The sequence below is a fragment of the Phoenix dactylifera genome, chromosome 9 (genome assembly GCF_051530095.1).
Source record: "Phoenix dactylifera cultivar Ajwa chromosome 9, Ajwa_hap1_PhDact_Kaust_v1.1, whole genome shotgun sequence".
NCBI lineage: Eukaryota > Viridiplantae > Streptophyta > Magnoliopsida > Arecales > Arecaceae > Phoenix > Phoenix dactylifera.
This window is the reverse complement of record NC_143198.1, coordinates 24188697-24213039: the sequence shown is the minus strand read 5'-3', so window position 1 is coordinate 24213039 and position 24343 is coordinate 24188697. Positions and strand designations below refer to the sequence as shown.

General features: G+C 41.0%; 1 protein-coding gene across 1 annotated transcript; it reads left to right on the top strand.

The window, feature by feature from the left end:
- Window positions 1-6130: 6130 nt before the first annotated feature.
- On the top strand, window positions 6131-9607 carry LOC103699090 (NAC domain-containing protein 72). Its single transcript, XM_017841019.5, has 3 exons — window positions 6131-6394; window positions 6523-6836; window positions 7060-9607. Exons 1-3 carry the CDS (start codon window positions 6220-6222, stop codon window positions 7450-7452), a joined length of 882 nt encoding a protein of 293 aa, XP_017696508.5. The 5' UTR covers window positions 6131-6219; the 3' UTR covers window positions 7453-9607.
- Window positions 9608-24343: the final 14736 nt, after the last annotated feature.

Sequence of the window (24343 nt, the reverse complement as noted above, 5' to 3'; positions counted from 1 at the left end):
GAAATCTGGGCCTTGCTAGGCCTCGCTAACACTGAACTCAGGCAGCCAGGATTTAGTTGAAGATGGTACCGGCCCAAGGCCTTGGATGTTTTCTGAGCCGCAAGTTAGAGTTTTTGCATAAATACCTTCTTAAATATCGACTTTTGCATGAATATTCTTACAAAAATAATATTTATATATATATTCTTGTAAAATACTTGGTTTTCTATTTTATCTCTTTTTTTATTCTTTTTATCGTATATTTATCCTTGCCATCTAACGCCGTTAAAACATTAACTGTTTCAAATTAAAATGACTAAAATGCTCTTAATGGATGGATGTGCAAAAACAAACATTTATAAGATGATCGCGATGGTGGACAAAAAAGTAATTCCAAAATTTTAATTTATTTTTAATTAAAATAAATATGGTTTTTATTGACGGTGTTAGAAGAACTGTTATATTAGGGGCGTTTGTACAAATTAAAATAGTGCATTACGATAGTACAGAAATACATATAAATTTAAGAGGATATTCATGCAAATTTGAATTTTTAGAAGAATATTATGCAAAAAAATCTCTGCAAGTTTATAGATAAAACCAAGGCCTTGGATGTTAATAAACGAGAGACCACACTGGGCAATTAGTTAACAGTAACTAGACAATGCTAATATCCCTGAAATCAAGCAATTAGTAAACAACTTTCTATTTTAATCACAATTTTAAAGAATACCACTAATAGATCGAATTGGAGTCAGTCGTATCTTGGTTCAGGATCTATCTGGGCCACAATTGAAAAAGCTTTGGGTTATAATCATGACCTGGTTTTATCTACTGTACCTCAAGATGGCAAACCAGCAATCTTTGTAGGCTAGCAGGACCCATTTACATCTCAAGTCACTCCCATCAATGTATGCAGGCTTTAAGAGAACCCTCTATAAACTCAAGTGCAGGATTGCTGCAAGGAGAACCATACGAGTCCTCTATACAACCGAGTGTAGGACTATTGCAGGGATTGGAATATGTCTCAACCACCAACTGGCATGGCCTCAGCTAGGTGGACTCGGGAGAAGGAAATAACCCAACTCGAAGCCATGTTTTCTAGGACTCGATGCTTATGATGTGTTTTTTTTTGCGGGATTTCTATGACATGGCTGTACATGGAACCTTCAACCAGCATGCAAATTTTGGGTGGATTTAGGTAGCAATTTGGAATCTTTGGATGAGTTTGTTAGGATTGCAAACCCAAAGTTATGGCATACAAGGTCTAATTCAATCCAACCCTCAATTTCCTCGGTCCAACAAAATCAAATGCTATGTTATAAATTTTTTAAATACCAGTGGGGGCACTAAATCATTTCTTTAACATAATGACTTGAGAATTTATCATAGGGAAACATCTATCGTTTAATGAGTTCAGTCGTCCATTAGACTATAAGCACAATTTTTTTTTTTTTTTGGTAAAACATATAAATTATTTTTGAGATATATTTAGATTGGAAGTATCAGGGCCAATTATTTTTGATGAAGGCCATCCAAGAGGGTGATGATGAACTGATTGCTTGCTCTCCCTGACTTCATGGCGGTACATTATCTACTTGATCGACCAGACCCCAAAGATACAATCAGAGCCCTTCCTCCACTGCTATTCTATTACATTGGGAACTGGCTCAACCCAGGTGCCGAGTTAAAAGGTCCAGATTGGAAAGATTGGATGGGGTTATTGCGTCTCTGTTATAATGGTTTGGCGGCTGCTACACTCGACCAATAATAATTCCAATGCAAGCACTCGCGATTTGGTATTGGATGGCAGAGGAATAGTTTTGACCGGAGCTCTGGCACTAGCTCCGACCCGAAATAGCAAAGGCAAGGAAGTCTACCACAAGAGTGTATCCGAGAAGGGACTCTTCAAGGGGCAAAGAGATAGCTTAAGAGAGTTGAAAGAGAACTTATCTGTAGGACTTTCGGGAACACAATATATAGGAGAGGGTTGAAGTCCGCCACCAAATAGTTTGGGGTTATATACTGGTTGATAACGTAACAAACTGCGTATTCTGTCCGCATTTCTCGGTCATGGGGATTTGTTTGGATGTCGTGTTTTTTAGCAATCATGACTTAGATGTTGCGAGGTGGGGGCAGAGTTTGAAATGCAGAGAGTTCTCCATAAGTCTTTTAGGTCAGCTACTAGGAAGCTTGGAATAGTTAGCTCGAAGTTAGGTGGCGAGTTTTTATTGATCGGTTTGCCTCATTAGCAGAGGTCACTTCCAAGTGCATCAAAGACCATCCAAGAGGGTGAGGGCGAGCTGACTGCTTGATTATTTGGATACAATAATTTGCCTCTCGGTTCAGATAATATAATACTAGTCTACATTGCTTAGGTTTAATTATTTGATTTCACTAGTAAGAGTTGTGTGGCATCCTTGGTCTTTGCAAAAGGGCCGCTATTGGGCTCTTAATCCTGTAAAGCTATTTATTAATTAGTTAGGATGGTTGCTTTAAGCTCTCTTTTTGGCGAAACATTTCGAACGGGCCTGAAATATGAGCCCGTCTATTAAAACGGCCAACGTCGGGGTTTGTTCAGCTGACTCAGCAAAAATCTTCATATAACATATAATATATATTTATTTGTTAGGAAACCACTTTTCGTGTCCAAAAAAATATTAATAGCTCTTTCATGGACCAACATTTTTTATGAACAATCATAAGTTCATGACTCTTATCAGTCCCTTTCAAATATTTAACCTCTCCAAGTTTTTTTTTTTTAATTTTTAAACTGAAAAAAAAAGGCTCCGAAATTCTTAGGCTCGGCCCAAAGCTCGAAGCCCGAGTAAATATCAGGCTCAAGCCCGGAAAGTAGACCCAAAGGTCGGGCCGGGTCGGGCTCAGGCCTGAATAATTATAGTGTTATTTTTGGTTAAGCTCAGTCCAAATCTGGTCCAGCCCACCCATTCAACAGGTATACTTAAGAATAATTTCAGCAGTTTTCAAAGTACTTCCTTCTAAACCTGCCGGACATTTGGTCACGTCCGGTTGGAAAATTTTCATATCGTAACACTTTTTCGTTTTTCTCCGCCATTCACCTCTGATCAAGGTAAATCCATTTAAGGCGCGTAGTTTTAGTGGAGTCCTAAGGTACACCAAAACGAACCAGGGTGGCATGAGCTAGTTGGCCTAAATGCGTGCAACACCAACACTAACGCCCTCACCTGCAAGATAGCTTAATTAGGTGGTGCATGCTTCGATGGGGTGGGACCATGCAGAACAGAGAGCCTCAGAGTCAGGAGGGCTCCCCCCACCCAACGAAAAACTTAAAAGAGGAGACGGCACGGACCATTTTACGGTTCGCTTTCCTTGTCCATCATTTTCTTTGCTTTTCTTCTTCTTCTTCTTATTCTTTCTTTTGTTTCTACGCTTTCTCCTTCTACAGTACACCATTTTCAGAAGCGAGAAGTCAAAGATTTCAGTTGTTCTCCCGCAATGCAACAATGCAATAAATATGGTTTTAGCAGCAACAGCTTAACAACGATGTAAAATGTTTTTCTGCTTAAAATTAATTTTAACTAGGATTATCCACCAATTATAGGCTTGTTTGGATATTCGTACGAGTTTGGACTGAAAATCTTGCATTTTCTAGAAGTCTATTCAAATCCCATCCAAATTTTACTCTCTGAGTTGGAGGAAAAAGAACTCATAAAATTTGGGCCGGATGGTGTTTAAATGGACAACCCAATTCGTAAATCCTATAAAATTTTTAGCCTAATTCTGTTAAAATATCCAAATTGGCTCTATATCTTTCTTTTTAGTGGTAAGCTTTCTACAAGTATCTATATCCAAATTTGTAATCTTATACTAAATACATATTTTTGTCCTTTCTTTTTCCCTTTTGCAAAGACGTATTAATTACTTGCTGCTAGAGCGTTGAAGGAAGGAATTATTTCTTGTCTGGTTCCCACACACTCCTCCCCTACCCAGGGCTATATCGTTCTCGACGCTCTCCTCCACATCTTCACCAACTCCTCGGTCGCTCCCATTACTGATCTCCGTCCCTCTCCTCAACCCTTTTCTCCGATTTCTGCTCCTCTCCTCGACCCTTTTCTCTGATCTCCACCGCTCTCCACTATGCTTAACCGCTCGCCTCCCATTTGCGAAACCATGGTCACTTTGTTGATCAACCTCTGATCCCTGCCATCATAGTCGAAGAGTCCCCTTTTCCATGATCCATGCTGTAGTCAGCCATTCTGGTTATTTGGTTGACCATCACCGTCCTTTGATCAACCTTTATGGTGCTACGATCATTCATTTTAGCTCTCATATCTGAGTTTTAGCCTTCTCGCAAATTGGATTTCCATGATCTTAGGCCTAATATAGGCACTTTTTTTTTAAAAAAAAAATACACCAGCTCCTCACACATAGATAAGTACAGCCAAAAAAATCAAAAAACATAGGCTCTTTCCACTGCACCATGCATGTTTTAAAGGGTAACCCTTAGATATATAACGAAGATTTTAGTTATTTTCCATGTTATCGTGATAGGATTCCTTAGATTGGATTTATATATTTTTCTTTTCCTTTTAATTTAGTCCAATATTCTAATATATCTAGTTTGTCTAGAACTCATATCCTTATTCTTGTTGGACAAGTAAATGATGCTTATAAAGATATAATGCCTAAATGAATTAGTTAAGTTAATTAGTCAATATAACATGTATTATATAGCTACATCATTTTCTAGATATATAAGATAACAAAATTAAATTTATTAAAATATATAACAGTTAAACATCAAAAACAAATTTATAGAATTCTATTATATATATAATAATACTAGAGGTGCAATCGAGCCGAGTCGAGTCAAATAGTTAGAAGCTCGAGTTTGACTCAATTCAAAATACTCGGTCTTGAAATTTGACTTGTGATTGATCGAGCCTTAGTATCTAAGCTCGAACTCGCCTTGATTAAAAAAAGAACTTAAGATTGACTCAACTCGAATATTAATCGAGCGATATACGAACTCAAGTTCGAGCTTAAATTTGAGCCTTGGTCATAATTACAACATATGATTAAACTAAAATAATAACATTAATTTTTTTAAAATATTACATTAATAATATATACTATAAATAAAATATAAGATTATTTCAAAATATATATACTCGGCTAGGCTTGCAATTCCTCGAGCTAACTATTTTGCTAGTTTAGCTCGATTCAATCTTAGTAATAGTTGGGTCGAGCTGAACTTGGATTTGAATTGAGCTCAAGCAATTCATAAGCTAGTCGACTCATTTGTATCTCTACTCATCAGCCACCTTTCAATATATGTCCGACAAGAAAAAAAGGATACAAACTAAGACAAATGAAGACTAGGGTGTGTGTCCGAGAATTTGAGTTGAGATTTTTATAGACTTTGGATAAGAAGGAATCGTTTGATTCACGAGAAGAGAAGATGGGAAAATATGGCTAACAAAAAAATAGAAAAATACTTTATATTTGGTTGGAGTTTTCAAAAAAGCAAGATAGAATAATAGCTTTTCCATAGTAACAAAATTCTAGAAAAGAAAAACTCATATAGGATATAGGACAGTCCAAATCCCATCCGTTGGAAATTGAAATATTTTTTTTTAAAAAAAAGAGGTACATATATGCCTTTAAATAAAATGAAATAAAATATTTTTTTATGAGAGGCATAACAACTATTTTATATAACTTTTTTAAAATACTAAGTGCTCAACTAAACATAAGTTATTTTAGAATATATCATTTTTACAAAAAATATTTGTTAGATATTATATATTTTAGTATCACTTTTTGTAAAAAAATATTTTAAAAAAAAAATCTACGAAACTAACGAATCGAAAAGAGCAGCAAGACGAGAACACCGTTGGATGCACCGGCACAAAATGTGACCCCTTTTTTCTCTCTCCTAAGGCACTTGATCCGTACTTCTCCGGAGCTCAGGCGCCCCGCCACCCACGCAAGCTCCGAAGGCGCCCACAGGATGCTTCTCGAGGAATCTTGGATAAGGCTGAGTGCCGGGGCGCGGCCGCAATCGCGCCGAACTGAGCTGAACACGTGTCAAATGGGGGACGGTCCGTCCTCATGATCCCATCTCTAAACACTTGCAACCCATATTGGCCGTACCATTTTCCTGCCCGTATAAAAAGAGCGCAGGCGCAAGTCCCTTGGAATACAAGAGACGCAGATAAAGAAGCTTCCAGGGAAAGAAAATAAAAGAGAGGGATAATGGAAAGTAATGAGTTGGTCTCGCAGCTATGGTTGCCGCCTGGTTTCCGGTTCCATCCGACCGACGAGGAGCTCCTCGTCCACTACCTGTGCCGGATAGTCTTCCGTGAGCCCTTTTCTCTCCCCATCATCGGCGAGATCGACCTCTACAAGTTTGATCCGTGGGTCCTTCCCGGTAAGCCTATTGCCCGTGCATGGTGGTAATTGCTAAATTGGATTAAACGTATTTATAGAAGGGAGAGATGAATGAATGGCTGATATGATATGGCGTCTGCCGCTGTGTATGTTCATGGTGTGAGGCAGGCAAGGCGTTGTTCGGCGAGAAGGAATGGTACTTCTTCAGCCCCAGGGAGCGCAAGTACCCCAACGGGTCGAGGCCAAACCGGGTGGCCGGGTCCGGGTACTGGAAAGCGACCGGGACGGACAAAGTCATCGCGCCAGGCGGGAGGAAGCTGGGGAAAAAGAAGGCGCTCGTCTTCTATGTGGGGAGGGCCCCCAAGGGATCCAAGACCAACTGGATCATGCACGAGTACCGGCTCTGCGATGCTGCCCCTTCCGCTTCCAATTCCACGAAGAGGCAGCACACCGCTGCAACCACCGTGCCCAATCCCCGCCGGGTACGTACACGATGCATGACTTCTGCGTGTCCATTTTTATTTTTTATTTTTGCTGAAAACTTCTGCGTGTCCTTTGGAGTCTACCTTTTGCATTAACCAATAATTCTGACCATGATTCCGATCTTTTATCCACCATAAAAACTTCCGTTCGTTCCATTTCAAGCAGACCTATTCCTATTTTTGTAATTAATATTGCTTCTGATTCTTGAAATAATTCCGGCAGCTAGACCAATGGGTCTTGTGCCGTATATATAGGAAATCTTGTGGCGCCCAGCATCAGAAGCCTTTCGCTTTAAACGCTAGAGGCCAAACTCACGTCGCCGCAGCTCCCTCAACCCATTCCGGGATCCACTGCTGCCAATCGAAGCTCGACCAGCTCATTGCCAACCCCATCATGGATCCCTACCGGTCCCATGGTGTACAAGACTCGACGGCCGTCCCACCCCTCTGCCACGTGGACTCCACGTCGAAAGTGTTTGGAGGCTCCTGTGTTGACGCAGAGCTAGCCCTCCTTCTACCAGCCTCGGCACCAGCAGCCACCGCAAGGAAATCTATGCCAGAGAGGTATGGTGGTGACCGAACAGGGGATCCGTCAACGCCGCCAGCAACAAGATGACAGCAACCTGTTCTCCCGCTTGACCCAATCCATGGCTGGAGGGGGCCTCGATGGCAGCTTTGGACTTCGTTGGAAATAAAAGCCCCAAGATTTGTTCAGGATAAGAAAGACGCTGCTAGAAATTAATATCGGAAAGGTGGTTTTGTGCTGTAATTATTGTACCGACAATTTATTCTTTTTTTTTTTTTTGCTGAAAAAAAAGGGGAAGGGAGGAGGAAGAGACAAGTCCACCCCGCGTACGTAGCAGTTCGGTTACCCCTATGGGCTCCGGCATGAATATCATATGTGAGTACGTGCACCACCGAGACTATTCGAAACCACTTGGTTAGAAGTAAGGCCATGTTCCCACTGAGCTACCATCTCAGTGGTACAATTTATTCTATTTTTTCCAAAATATCATAGGGAGGACAAAAGAAAGGGCATGGCCAAATTTTGGAAGACCAACTCGCCTGCCAAAGCGACGGTAGATATCTACGTATGCCCTTACGTCAACCAGCGCCAAAGTGGACCCAGCCAAAACGGTCGGCATGCACGTGTCGAACGAACTATGGCCGTGTCACATGATACGCATGGTTAATACTTAATTTAAATCATTATATGGGGGACGATTCTCTGGGAGGCGTCGCTCGAGGGCGAGTGCGATTTTTATCTGGCGGATTCCTCGGACATGTTCCTTTTTGATGAGCGCCAATCCCTCATCGACTTCTTGTGAGGTACTAAAAAGTGTTACTAATTACGTGGTGCCTCATGAACTTACCAACCCTCGTGAGCTACATCTTAACCATATAAGCAAGCGTAAAAGAGCGAATTAAAGACTTCGCGACGCCAGATTGTTGGATCATGTTCTGCATAAATCTCAAAGACTTCATTTTTTTTAATTCTTTCATTCGTATAGATCTTGAAATAACTATAACCCGATCCAGTGGTAGATTTGTGCAAAAAAGGTTTTTTTTTTCTTTTCTTTTTTGTGCGAAAGATACAACTAGTATCCATAAACAACACCGATTCTCATATGTTGTTGATGCTATCCTACATCCCATATACCAGCTTAACTGTACATCAGCCAATTCATTTACACCACATGAACATTCTGACTGTCGTAGTGTAATGAAAAAAAAAAGGGCCAAGTGCTCTAACCCCTCCTCCCATAGGAGGAGAATAGATCGAATCGATGAAGGAACGATATGCCTTCGTGGCCGTGGGCAGCGGAGGCAACATTATTGGCACCGATCAAACTGCCAGCAGTGGCAGCTGGTCTCAATCGTGGCTGGACTCGTCGGCCTCTCAGCTTCGACGCTCCTCCTTCCTCGCTGCCAATGCCTCACTCAGACCAGCCATCAACGCCTGCCCGCGAGCCCCAAGTCCGCTAGGGCGTCGACCCTTCCCTGCTCTGCTACACCGGTCCCGTCTCTCCCTCTTCGCCTCCAACTCCTCCGATCCTTAGTCCACGGCCCGAACACATCCCCCTCCCCCACCAAATCACCGCCTCCTCTATCTTCTCTCCTCCATTAGCTCTCTCTCTCGAGCTAGCCGAGGTCGTCGGCCTCTTGAGTTTGGATCGACCGGTTGGTCGTCATCCTCGTTTTCGGCTCATAGTGGCAGCGGCAATAGTCAATACAAGACGGAGATCTACCGATCATGGAGGAATCAGGGTTGTGCTGTAACGGTTTCAGGTGCCTCCACTTTCCCAGCACTGATGAGTTTTGGGACAGCGGCATTTCCGCCTACGCCATTTGCGCCGGCACCGCCCCCATGCATCTTCTGGAACTACCCCATCGCAATCCTCCGGCAAGCTAGAGCTTGTTTGATTTTTTAAAATTATGTTATTCATAGATATATTGTAGGATATTATTAGCCTGGTGAACCATTGAGCAGGTACACTGGGTGTAGGATATGATTTCTCCACATTGAGTGCCAACTAGCAGCTAAGAGAGTGGCAATATGTAGCATCACTCAAAAGTTCTTATGACATTTTAGTAGTTGGGTGTCGTTTAGATCCAGTGCACATTGGAAATTAAGTAATCTTACATGATGGAGTCTACCAAACCGCTTGCACAACAAAGTTTGAAATTCATGTTGTTTGCTATTACAACTCCAAAAACAGCTACATAAAATAATAAAGAATAAAGTATTCATAACACATCAAGATTTAATATGGTCCATTGAATCATCGTGGTTCAAACTGTTTGACTGGCTGAATCATATTGTTCGATTGTTAAGAAACGATGTTTTCGAATATCTGACTCCGGGGCAAACCTAACCTGACGCATGTATGCTCAAGAGAGTACGGGTTAAACGGTTGGATATGTTTGACCTGGATAGGTTTCAAAATATTTGTATAGATAACGTGATCCATCCACATGGAAGTACCGATTGGAATCTCTCCTTTTAGATAGCTTCTTAATCTCATACATGGAACAATATGGTGATTGGCGAATCATTAAAAAGTGAAAGCCACGCACTACCACGAAGCCAAGAGCAGATGAAATAAAACTTAAAATCCTAACGTCTTGGAGATATATAATAGGATCCGTATCTCCCCATAGCATGATTTTGTTGTTAGGAAAAGACTTAACCGATATAACTATCATCCAAACTAATCCGGTCATTTCCCCCATTTTATTTTCTTCACTTCTCTGCCAAACAGCTAAGTCTTCCATCAAAGAATCCCCTATTTTTTTCTTTTCAGAAAAAAAAATCAAAACTGTAGTTTTCTTGCATACAGATTTCAATATGTCTTGCCACAACCATTTTTGTTCGCCCTGTCGTTCTCCTGAAAGCAAACCAAAGCAATCTGAAGACTCTAGGTACCAAGCCGGCGACTGTTGTGCCAAACAGCGGGGTGGGTGGCAAGAACCAGGTTGACACGGCGCCACAAGTGCTGCTCAGTAACCACCCGCGACGTGGCCAGTGATGCCATCTCTCACTAAGGATTCCTCCTAAATGATGGTCCTCCTCGTGCTGATATGTGGAGCTGTGGCGAGCCAACTCATCGGATTGGGGCAATGGCTGTCGTGCAAACTGGATGCAGAAATAGGCTCTCGAAGTTGTTCTGAGTCCATGTAGCTGCTTTGGCTTGAGCTCAGATGATCACAGGGTGGTTTGGGTCGAGCCCACAAGGGTGGGGGCTTGCTAGTGCTTAAAGTTAATTTCGATAGTGCCATGGCGGCGGATAGAGTGTATGGAGGAGTGAGATTTATGATTAGAGACTATCATGGCATGCTGGTTGCGGCGGGAGGTTGGTGCATCCTCGGCATGACTGCTATAGTGGCAGAGCTTCAGGCCGCCTAAGAGGATTCCTATGCGACGAGAGTTCTTGGAGTTGATAGGTTATACCTCGAGGAGGACTCCTCTACGGTGATTGGCTAGATACAGATAGTGGACCGTTATGGAGATGGTTACCTGTTGATTGGAGAGATTCACAGACTGGTTAGAGAGATATATAGAGTCATTCTAGGCAGCACAAGTGTTTCAAGAGATAAACAGAGCTACAGATTGGCTTGCCTCCTTTGTTGCTCGGTGCTCTAGAGAGTTTTTCTGAACTAGGACTGCTGATTTTTTTTTTTTTTTTTTGACTTTGGCTGGTTGGACCTAAGAGTTATATGAGATGCCGATTTTCCAAAAAAAAAAAAAAAGAAAAGAAAAAGGATGGTGGCTGAAGGTGCCGCCCGCACAAGATGTGATGAGATGGGCTCATTTCGGCAAGTGATTTTTGCGTGTTGGCTATGGATTATAACGTTCAACTGACAGGGTCACGTGTTCTATGATTGGCCGCGGAATCCGCTGAGATTAGTGGTTTGGTGGGTGGACTGATAGAGAGAGAGAGAGAGAGAGAGAGAGAGAGGAGGCACCTCATACTAATAGCGAATATACGAAGAAGAAACTAGTTTTTTTTTATTAACTCTACTTTGATGCATCATCGTACAGAGATTTATAGAGAATCGGGAAAAAGTTAGCTTGGGAGGGAATGAACAAAAGTTGGATTTGACAAATTTTTGATGGGAAGGGAGACAAAGCCACCCAATTTTTATCAGAATAAAGAGTCAGATATTACATTCCAAAGGAAAAGAGGTTGAGGAAATCAACTTGTTACCAGAGAAGGAAAAGAGAAGTAGAAAAAAATAAAGTCGAACATAAGATAGTATAATAAGATAGACAATTCTATTACGTTCGTTTCCTATACTATTTATTTAGAGTCTATAGTATTACACTAGGACTCAACTATGGATTCCAAGTCAGACTTCACCACAAATAAAGCAATAACTTGATAAGGTAATGCCTGCATTATCTTCAAAGCTTGAGGCCAAACCAACATAATTTGCATTTCTATACCCCCAACTATCATATAAAACATTATATACGTAGAATTTCAAAGAGATCATATTACCGCTTCTTCCCGTTTCTATGTTTCATTCGGAGGAACTCGTATTTTAAACACATGCGGTTGCGCACGTGGGACGCAAACGAGGAGGAACTTTGACGATCTAATCCTGGGAAGAATTTCAACTGTTTTAATCCTTATCTTGAGAGGCAAAGCTTTCATTGGAGGAAAAAAAAGGAGGTATGGGCTATGGTATTGTGGAAAAGTCCATACACTCTTCCCAGGAAAATGCCAAGTAACAGATGTATAGAAAAAAAAGGTGATATATACCGCATCATTCCCTCTTTCCTACTTATAAAGATGCCTTTGTTTTCTCTCATATTTTTATAGTAGGGAGGAGAACTGACACAAGAAAGGATGGAAGAAAACGTTGGCTCGGCCAAGCCCTCCGAGTCTGGTCAAAGTATCTTCCTCCCCCTGTCTGAAATCATATCCCACGGTACCCGTCAACCGCCGCCATTCTAAGGTTTTAAGCAACTGCGAATTCTGCCCAAAACCAATGTATCCTAAGAAGCAATATGATTCTCGTCCCCGTCTGAAATCAATGCCCGCGGTAACCGTCAACCGCCGTCATTCCAAGGTTTTAAGCAACTGCGAACTGCCCAAAGCCAAACGCTGATTCCTATCACCTTTCGGGAATTCAAGGAAACCTGAATGAGTCGCTCTGGGGACGGGCATGAGATTTAGCATTTGAAGAGCACAAGTAGTGGCGCGGCTGGTCTTGTTATGAAGAGAAGGAAAAGGGGGAATCATTCCCCTCTTTCCAGAGGTGGAGCACGGCGTGGCAACGCGGAGATATGGTAGACCAATCCAGGCCGGCCTTAGCAGTTAAAATGTTCTCTGCTGGACCAAGTCTTGAATTCAATTACAATGACACGGTTATGATAGATTTTTGTAGCCGCAGAAAAATCCAGGATACCATTTTAGGATAACATAAAACAATAATCATTAGTTTGGTTGACTGAAGCCTCGTCATTAAAAGCTTGCCCTTGGAGAAGGTTTAGAGTTCAAACCCTGCATATTGACTAAAATTAAAAACAAAGAATATAGTACACTACAGTAAAATTAGAAAAAGCCAACTCTTTTTTTTACCGACGCAAGGAAAAAGCTTCGGCAAAGTTTCTACCGCGCCAAATTTTGACGACGCTTAAAAGCGTCGTCATAGTCTTCTAGTGAAACTGCTGCTGGGAAGCATGGGAACTGGACCTAGGACGATGCTTTTAAGCGTCATTGTTGTCCTCGGCCTAAGACGACGCTTATACGTGTCGATCTAAGACGACGCGTATAAGCGTCGATCTAAGACGACGTTTTTAAGCATCGTCTAAGGCTAGAAACCCTCAAAACCCAGCGCCCGACCCCGATCGAGCCCTCATTCTACCCTAGCTACTCCCCCTATTTCTCCTATCCGGCTTCCGTCTTCCTCCTCTCCGGCACTGCCCTAGCTTCCGTCTTCCTCCTCTAAGGCGCTGCCCTAGCCACCCGTCTTCCTCCTCTCCGGTGCCGACCGTCCGACTCCCCTCTTCTCCTCCTCCCTCCTCTCCGGCGCCGACCGACCAACCCCGACCTCCTCCACCTGAGGTATTTTTCTCCTCCTCCCTCCTCTCCCTCCTTCTCGCTTGTTCTCCTCCTTCTCCGCCTCTTATTATTCATATGTTCGTGGGTGTTTTTTTTCTTTTTTTACTAATTCTCTAGCTTTACCTCTGCCCGAGATCTCCTCCTCCTCCCTCCTCTCCGGCGCCGTCCGAGCAGCCCTCAAACCTCAATCGAGCGGCAACCCTGATAAATATGATCATTGGTGCATATTGAACAATTATTATTTTTTATTATTTTGTTGCAATTTGGTTAAGTTAAATATCAAATCAGTTCTCCTAAGAGTCTATTTAGATAATCTATCAAGATTTGAACTGAATTTTCTACTGGATTTATAGGCTTGTAAGCCCATTTGAGTACCGTTTTTATCAACCCAACACTCTTCGGCCTGAATCATATGGGACTTTTTTCCTCCTTGGAGATTAATAGGCCTAGGATCAGCTAACAAATCCAACCCCCCAGCTTCCCCAAGAACCTTAAACCAAAGGAAGGAAACATGAGTATTATGAACCATAAGAAATCTTGATCAAGAAGCCCAGTCCCAATTCAGATTCACAGTCATTTGTGATTGCTCTGTCTTTGTAACAACAACTCTTGGCCAGATATAGCTCCAGATGCTGAGATGAAGACTTTCTTTAAAATCCAATCTGAATAACTTGTATGTAGCAAATTTAGAACAATGGTAGATGCTGAAATTTTGTTCCTAATTTTGCCGAACATTTCTATATGGGAACCTAAAATCTATTAAAAAAAATTCTGTTAGAGCTATTCTCCGAGATAGACTTTATATTAAAAAAGTTATATAATTATATTTCTACACTTTATATAAAAGACTATATAATTATTTTTTTAGGTATAAACATCATACCAAATATAAACATCATAGGCAACACCAATGAGATCTCGGTAGTGTGACCATTTGATCACCTTTTTTCTGAATTAAATTCAACAATCTCAGCACTCAAAATAGTATTTAAATACAATCTCAGCTACCTATACCTTTTTGTATATTGTTTTGCCTCGTAGGATAAATAGTTTTGTCCTTTGTAACTGTTTCTCCTTGGTATTATATCTGAATCCTATCTTAATAGCGACATTATGTCACTTGTAGGTGCAAGTAAATATATAAATTTTTGAGGAAAAGTACGTGCCCAACTTTGTTTTTTGAACATGTGAAATTTCAAAGCAGCAAGGTAACTAGGAGCATCAAACTCTGACATATGAGTGTATATTACCACTGTTCATTCATGAGAACACTTATATAAAGAGTTATTCAATCATCTCCGGCCTAATTGTGTCATTACATAAAATCCTGTCGTGCACAGAGTAGTATTTATACTCTATGTTACTTCCACCATGTTGTAGAAGTTACTGTGTGACTCTAGTAGTGCATCTTATGGTTGTAAATAATTTATTGTGTGCATCCTAAGAGACTGATTGCAATGCCATTGATGCCAAAGGAGAAACCCTTACCACATCATACGCTTACCCTGCATTTGTGAAGAGCTAACTCTTTGAAATTTTTGTTGAATTTAATAATTATAATTATGTAAAGATATTTCTATCTTCAAAACATCAATTGAATTCTGGAGATATAATATCTGGAAAGCTACTAGTTCGATCAAATTTGATAGGTGATTTAGTTTCACGCAAGTCAAGATAGAAATTAGATTAAATCATATTGGAATTTTGTTCAATCAATATACTAAGCAGCAATGCATGGACTTCGATATAGTGTGTGTCGTCAGATAAACTATGCTAACATATAGCACGTATCGTGATATATAGTTTGCCAATATACTTTCCGTATGTGTAGATAGTAGAGCATGGAAGGGAGCCTAGTGAGATAGAGTTTTATAAGATGACCCACACTCACCGAGATGGCAGCTTTGTCCGGGACGAGTCAAGAGATATAGTTGTATGTATTCATTTTTTATTTGTTCACAATTTTTTTATTAATTTTACTTCTTTTAAAATATTAATGTGACTGTTTTTTTTAGAGAGATATAAAAAAGAGCTACAACTCTTATTTCAGAGCGCGTCGGAAAGTCATCATCATCTGACGCGGCCAGTCGCATCGAGGCTCAGGTCTATGCTGAATTGATGGGCCCAGAATGTTATGGTCGCATGAGGGGTTACGGTGTTGGAGTTACCCCCACTCAGCTATCTGCAGTGAGCCGATATACCCAAGATGCCAGACAAGGTACTAGTACTACAGAGGTCTGTAGTTTGAAGACAGAGATGGCACAGATGAAGCAGTCATATGAGATAAGGATAGAGGAGATGAGGCAGAGTCATATGACTGATTTGGCGAAGTTGAAGCAGAGCCAAGAGTTGAAGATACAATCTTGGCAGGATCAGCTTGACTATATTTCATCTTTTTTGCAGAGATTTGCTCCTCCGGTACATAACTAAATCTATATGAATATTTTACGTAATTATAATGTATTCTTGTATGAGCGTGATGATTTTCGTATTCTTAGTTTCTAAAGTATTTTTTTTTCTTGTAGGTTGCTGATACTTCATCTACTCGTAGAGATGATGATGCTACCGACCCTTGATATATCGTAGATTATTTAGAAATTTGAGATGTATGTTTTTAGTGTGTTTTTGAAGTACAATGTAATCAAATATGATAATATGAATATTTTGAATGAAAAGTTCTTGTTTATTTAATATTTTGAAGTACAATGCATTTTGTTATCTATGTGATTTAGTGTATTTGTTTTGTTGGAATTTAATGTATACAAAGTATTAAAAATTGTTTTTACGAATTTTTTTTTAAAAATTTCTATTGCCGACATTTTTAAGCGTCGGCAATAGCAAGTGCCACAGAATCTGGCACGCCTTTAACGACACTTTATAGCGTCGGGCAAAACCCATAAACCGACACTTTTAAGCATCGGCCTAGTCCAACAGAAACCAACCGTGTGAAGCGTCGGTCGAAGTTGGCCGACGCTATTAAGCGTCGGTTATCTCAAGATGAATGACGCTTAAAAGCGTCAGCATACATGGCCAACGCTCTCTTCAAGCGTCGGCGTAAACTGAGCCCACCCCCACCTGCCCGACGTCTTACCCACACTTTGGGGGGCGTTGGCAGGAAATGTACCGACGCTTAAAAGCGTCGGTAAAGACCAAACAAAGCATCGGGACATATTCTTTCTTTTGTAGTGGTAGGTTTGGCGATGGAATAGATTAGTTTCTCATATTTGATGAGATTTAAAGTATGGCCTTCCCCGATAACTAACTAGATGAAGAGAAGAAAATAGCGGCAGGCCAGGGGGTGGGGGCACGTACACCTCTTGATACAAGATAATTCGAGTCTGGTGAGGGAGGGCACCTCCTTCATTGTGAGGCACATCTAATGTGAGGCCAATTGGGCCACAGACTGGATGGCATTCTTCGTGGGTCATCATGTGGATTATGTGTTCTAGACCGACTTGATGGTTGTTCTGAGGGCTTTTTGGAATATGTTACTTTTTGATTTTTTTGGATGTATTCATACTAGAACAATACGAATTCTCTATATTGCCGCTAAATGCTGAACCAAGGTTGGAGAATGCTCGGCTTGCTCTGAGGTCAGTGAGAATCGAACTGAATGAGGTGACCAAGGTGAGAAAGAACTGGCCGTTTTCGAGGATAACCTACAAGAAATTCACTTGCTAGAAAGTCTCCGATGGAGGACCCTCCAATGCCTAAGTCGGAATGGTAGGGCAACAGTGTGGAAAAAAAATATAGAATAGAGTCTCCGAATCAGCTTAATTGAGGACCCCCAGGCCATCCCTTCATATATGATAGCAGACCGATTTGTTATCTAATTTGGCGCGACGTGCTTTAATTATAAGGTAACAGTCAGCTACACATTTACAACGTAAAAACTGTCCTACATGAGCAGCACACGGTGGTAATTACGTCGATCGTGTATTGACTGTAGTATTGCCATAACTGTCAGACTCTATTAGCACAAGCAGAGTGGCTCTTCGGTTTTCACCGAAGTTGTTCACTTCGGCTAATATCGAGGCCAAGGCAATTTGGCATATTCAGCTCGAATTCTCCTCGCACTTGGCCAACAACTAACTATGAGTTGCGGAAGACCTTCAATTGTTGAACATCGGTAATAAGGGATTCATATTCAGCTTCATTATTTGAGGCTGGATATTTAAACATGAGCGCATACTCCATAATTACTCTATCTGGGCTGGTAGTTATGAGTCCAGGCATGCTATCCTCCGAGATTGATGACCCATCCATGCGTAAGATCCATTGTCGCTCGATAATCTTCTTTTTCTTGAAGAACTTGGGAGGATCTTCATCGAGAATAGTACATTCAACTAGAAAGTCCGCCAATACTCGTCCTTTGATTGATGGCTAAGGTTGATACTTAAGGTCAAATTCTCCGAGCTTCACTGCCCACTTTTCCAACCGACTTACATTCTCGAGTCTTTGCAAAATTTGCTTCATTGCTTGGTCGGTTAGGATTGTGACTGAATGGGCTTAAAAGTATGGCCAAATATTCTGAGCTGAGATGATGAGGGCATGGACTGTCTTTTCTTTGAAAACTTTGTCTCGGCATCTAACAAGATCTGGCTTGTATAGTAAATTAGCTTCTCACATCTTTCTTCTTTTCATACCAAGACCGAACTTATAGTAGAAGGATTGATAAAGCATTGGTAAAGCAACTAAGTATTGATAAAGCATTTCTCTGACCTGTGGCTTTGTAAGGAGAGGTGATGAGCTGAGATACTCCTTTAGTTTGTCAAAGGCCACTTGACACTCCTCGGTCCACTAAAATTTTTTAGATGCTTTAGAGCCTTGAAGAATGGAAGGCAGTGCTCCATTGATTTGGACACAAATCTTCCAAGTGCTGCGATCCGACCAGCCAGACATTGAGCTTCTTTGACAGTCTTCGGTGACCAGACAAGCTCGAATTTTTTTTTGGATTTGCCTCGATGCCTAGTTGTGTTACCATAAATCCCAAAATTTTTTCTGAGGTGACTCTGAAAGTGTATTTCATTGGATTGAGCTTCATTTAGAATTTTTTGAGGGTCACAAAATTCTCCTCTAGGCCGGTTATATGTTGCTTTGCTACTCAGCTTTTTACGAGCATTTCATCCACCTATACCTTCATATTTCGGCCGATCTGCTCTTTAAAACTTTTGTTGATAAGTCGTTGGTAAGTTGCTCCTGTATTTTTGAAGCCAAAAGGCATTACCTTATAATAGAAGAGACCCTTACCAAAAAGGAAGGCTATGTTTCCTCATCTTAGTGGGCCTTTTGAATTTGGTTATACCTAGAGAATACATCTATGAATGTCAGCAGCTGATGTCCCGAGGTCGCATCCATGAGCCGATCAATCCTCGAAAGTGGAAAGCTATCTTTAGGGCAAGCCTTATTCAGGCCGGTGTAAACAATACAAACTCGTCATTTTCTATTAACTTTCTTGACAAGTGTAATATTGGCAAGCCGGTCGGGATAATTTACCTCGCGAACAAAGCTAACCTCCAAAAGTTTGTCAACTTCTTAGTTTATGACTTGTTGCCTTTTTTATGGTGCAGTTTCTTTTCTTCTGCTGCATGTGTCGGTATGCCGGGTTCATATTAAGCTTGTAAACGATTACTTCGGAGCCTATTTTTGGCATGTTAGTGGCTGACCAAGCAAAGACATCAACGTTGGAGCAGAGAAAGTTGATTACTTTAGTTTGATTTTCTTCATCTAGGTTTGAGTCGATCCGCACAATTTGGTCAGGTTTGTCTTCCATTAAGAGGACCTGCAACAATTCTTTCATAGTTCTCCTCGCTGCTTCTTTAGTTTGACTCTTGTGTCTGGCCTTTCAATTGGTAGATTTTCTTGCTAGTTTCTTTTTTTTGAGGCCATGTAGCATTGATAGGCTAACACTTGGTCACCTAGAATTTCTTCCACTCTACTTTTTGTAGAGAATCGCATGAGCAAATGATAGGTAGATACCATAGCTTGGAAAAAATTGAGGCCAAGTCGGCCCAAGATTGCATTATAAGTTGAGGGGACTCAAACCACTAGAAAATCTAACTTCATAGTGCTATTTTGAGGCTCTTGAACTGTAGTGACCGATTAATTAATCACACCTTCCATAAGAACAAAATCTGCTAAGAAGCCAACTAGAGGTGTATTGATTTTTCGCAATCGCTCAACAACTATTTTTATTCATTGGAAGGCATCATAAATAACATGTCCGTGAACTTCCATTACCAACTAGAATTATCTTTACATCATAATTTGCAATTGTAAGAGAAATAACTATAGCATCATCATGAGGAGTCTATACTCATCCTAGGTCGGTATTAGAGAAAGAGATGACATCTCCCGTGCGCTATCTCTTTGAAGCATCTTCGGCCTCTAGTAGGGATCGATTGTCGGAGGTGCTTGGAACCTTCGAAGTACCACCAGTGATCATGTTGATAACCGCTACTGTCGGACGATTATCGATTGACTCTTGGGGTGGCTAATCGAAGGTTTAGGTAGGCCCCTCTAGATGACACCGAGCATGTATATATAGGTCCAGCCGTCCACATCGGATGAGTTACTCAATCTCATCCTTGAGTTGTATGCGCTCCTCGCGATATCATACTCGTGGTCTCAGTGATAATGGCAATACTTCTTCTTATCTCTTTGGTTTGCCGATGCCTTCATTCGATGCGGAGGCCACAGGTAACCTTGGTCTTCAATTTCTATGAGGATATGAGTCCTCGGTCCATTAAGAGGAGCATACTTCTAAAACTTTTGAGGAGGACTCTTCGACCAACGTGAGCTATTTTCTTCTTGAGGTGAAGTACTCCTCGACACACCTTGCTATCCGCATCTCCTTTTGCCTCCTCAGGTGGGTCTTCCCCTAGTGGACTCACGATGGGAGGCCATGGGTTCCCTCCACGTAGGCATATTTTTCTGCTTGTGCCAGCATCTCGGCGAAGTCCATGGGAAAGCACTTTTTCATGAAGAAGAGAAAATGAGACGACCTTAATTTAGGACACTGACTTCCAACGTCGCCGTATTGAAGCGGTTGACATAATCTCCGAGAGACTCTCTTTCCCTCTACTTAATATCGAGCAATGCATCGTAACCACGGCGTTGTCTCCAGATGGAGATGAAGTGCGCCATAAAAAGACGTTCGATTTGCTTGAAAGAATGAATAGGTTCGGGCTGAAGCCCAAAAAGTAAAATCGAGCTGCTTTGTGAAGAGTTGTAGGAAAAGCTTTGCAAAACACGACATCGGTGGCTCCATGCAACATTATGGGAGCTTTGAAGCTCTCCAAATGATCCAAAGTATCCGAGGTGCCTTCATATGGCTCCACATGAGGTATTTTGAATCTAGGTGGAATCAGTTCCTCCACGATCTGTTGGAAAAATAGAGATTCCATGGAGAAGTTGAGGTCATTATTCGCCCTCGAAGTCTGTCCCCTGAGGGCCTGAATCTAAATGCATGTCTCCTCGATTTATTTATTGAGGTCGGCTACCTGCCAAGGTAGGGGCTCCGTATGGTGTGGAGACGAGAGACTTGGAGCAAAATTCTTGTTGGAATAGAGGCTTGGAGTACGTCTCTTCCCATCCCAACCAGGACTCCTTCATTGGGTATGATGACTCTAGGGAGATCGCTCTGGGCTTTGGCATCAAGAATGGTGACTGATTTGGCACGTATATTGTGTTGGTTGTTGGGAGTGGTGACTATGCTTAATAGGCTCTAGTCGAATTGATTCCGGTTGCGCTGCTATTTGCTATAAGCCTTGAACTATTGTGGTCAAGCTTGCATCTATTGTACAAGCTAATTAAAGTGCTCAGTGTTCATAAGTGCAGCGGGATGTACCGGTGGGATGTGTTTCAGACTCTGCAATAAACCTCGTGAGGCCGGAGCATGACGCTACGAGGCATGGGATGCACCGTGAGTTCTCCGTGACCTCATATTGATGATTTCTTCCTTCGTTTGATATTAGTATAGCTGAGCTTTCCTCTAGCGTCAATCTGTTGCCGCTAGATTCTGAACCGAGATCAGAGCGCTGCTCAGCTTACTTTGAGGTCAGTGAGAGACAAATTGAATGAGGTGACCGAGGTGAGGAAGAATTGATTGTCTTCGAGCATGACCTGCAAAAAGTCTACTTGCCGAAAAATTTTTGGTGGGGGATCCTTCGATGCCTTAGAATGATAAGGCAACAGTGTGCAAAGGAGAAATGTTGTAGAGTAGAGTCTTCAAATCAGTTTATCTAAAAACCTCCGAGCCACCTCTTTATATAGGGTAGCATATCGATTTGTTATCTGATTTGACGCGAAGTGCTGTAATTGCATGATAACAGTCAACTGCACATTTATAATGTGGAAACCATCCCGTATGGGCAGCACATGGTGGTAATTACGCTGATCATATGTTAACTGCAGTATTCCCAAAACTGACGATCTTTATTAGCACGAGCGGAATGGCTCCTTGATATTTACCAAAGTTGTTCACCTCGGCTAAGATCAATGCAAAGGAGGTCGGTTATTGAATATATCCAATATTTCCCCCCCATCACCTTTATCTTAAAAAAAAACTGAAAATAATAATTTGAAGCTAACTCTATCAGAAAATAAACAAATGAATGAATGAATAAATGAAAGTGACAAACGGTCCGATTGCTGTTAATCGTTGAATCACGATGTCAGGAGCTGACGAGCACCATTAGAACGAAATCAGCCACACGTCAGTAATCACAATCTTGGTGCCGGCTTCACTGCAATGAGTCCGTTTTCGGACTCGCAACCGCCTTGGTTCCAAACGGGCAAAATATCCTCTTTTTTTGATGACAAATATCCTGAGTTCTCTTGTGGCTAGAGAAAGGCAGGTTGAAAGCTAAGGAAGAAAGAGGGGACGAGGCAAAGAGAGGAGACAAGGCGACAAGAGCCCATGGATCAGAGACCCGACTGCAGCAGTGGAAGGGCGCACCAGTGGAGCCGAGTGGACCAACGGTCGGGACCTTAACTAGTTAACCTCCACCTATTCTTGCTAAGATTTGCTTGTGGGTCCCAGCCACCTCCTCTCCTCGAACAAGACTGGTGTGCAGCAACTTGTAAAACTTGCTGAAGGCTGTACCTGAATTTTAGCCACGGTAGTCTCTCCATCCATCATAATAGTCCATTTGCCTTCTGATTCTTCCATGGCAATGCACCAAGTTGAAGGCTGAGCTTGTATAAATAGCTTACGTTGTTTTATTTCACACTTTATGAGAAGTTACACGAACGCTAGAGCTCTGTTGACAATTACTTTGGAGCCCGCAAACTAGAAGAACACATGTATCCTCCTCTCTGCTTGATAAATATCATTTGTATCAGACTGTGGACTGTACATGAGAATTTGGTCGGCTTCACTATTCATAAAAAAAAAAATTCTCTTGAAGAGGAGATAAGCTGCTTTAACTGTGAAACATAGCCATTAACATGTATTATGAGATTCATGTATTTCCTTTAGTGGTTTTGATTCAACTATTCTCTTCAATAGAAGAAAATAACAGTACATCATGAGTGAATCTTTCAGCCCAAGCCTTATCCAACACATTGCCAAATATGACTCTTGAAGAGCTATAAGTGAGTTAATGTTTTTTTTACCCAAAAAAAACATGAAACGGAGGAATTGAATAGCTTATCCCAACCCACCATCTCGTTCAACCAAAATCCAAAATTGTCATACCAATTTAGAGGGTTATCTCAACTAACCTCAAGTTGATGCGCTGCCAACAACATTAGTCAAGTCGATGGCCGATTACTGCGTGAAGTTTATGGTCCCAACTAGAGTTTAACAAACTATGCCACAATACTTCCGCATACCGATCAGCCAAAGATCATGCATGATTTAAGCCCATGGCAAGCTTATTCAGTTTTTTTTTTGGTGGGTAAGATACATAGGAGACGCTGATTATCTTCTAGGGCAACCATTTTCAAGTGTCTCATGGAGCAGTTCTATTAGCATGTAGCTTTATTAGCTAATCTCCTTCTTGTATATTTTACTTGACCTGATAACACATTGTCCCCCTATTGCCTGACAAATTTCCACGATGTAAAAGGTTTGGTTCAAAGATACGTGGTTTGCACTAGAATGTTGCTTCTCTTTTCTTTAGAACTGATTTAAAAAAAAAAAATTACTATTCGACTCTATTGCATACAAGGAAAAGACAAAAGTTATACTGCCTTTGTCTGATATATATTGCTTTTATAGTGAGTTACAACAATTTAGCATCTTTGAAAGTTTGAGAATGCATCAAACTATTAGCACCCGTAAATAAAATTAAGCATTCTTATGTGCATGTGCCGGGTACATCCATTACAGCAGGAGACTCGCTTATTCTTTGATGCAGGCCTTTCATGTGCAATAAAATCCCCCATATTGGAAACAAAGTAATTACTAAATTTTTGATGGTCATAATTTAGTCATACAATGTCCGATTGAGATATTTTTTTAAAAAAAATTGAGTAGCCTTTTAAGCTCTACAACGAGAAGATTAAATTGGAATGAAACTTCTGAAATGGGCTAATCAAATTGAAAGTTTTCTTTTCGGATAAAACTTTGATCAGGTGTAATTCTTGATCCGAGAAGAATTATGCAGAGCCACAAATGGTAGAGTTGATTTAAAAGTCGAAATCTATCTATTTTATTTTTTTAGAATATTTCTAAATTTTATTTTTTCCAAAAATATTTTTGTTAGGCATATTTATTTTAGGATGCCTAATTTTATTCAAACTAAGAGAGAAGTCTAACCCAAATTTTAAAAAGGAATCTTGCTAGTATTATAAATAGGAGCCATGTATATAGATTATCAACGAAAGAATGACACACTTAAGTCCTGCTTTTGCAATACTCCTATTTTTTCTAATTATCTTTTGAGAGATTCTGAGTTAAATGGAATGAAGGAAATCTTTCTTCTTTCC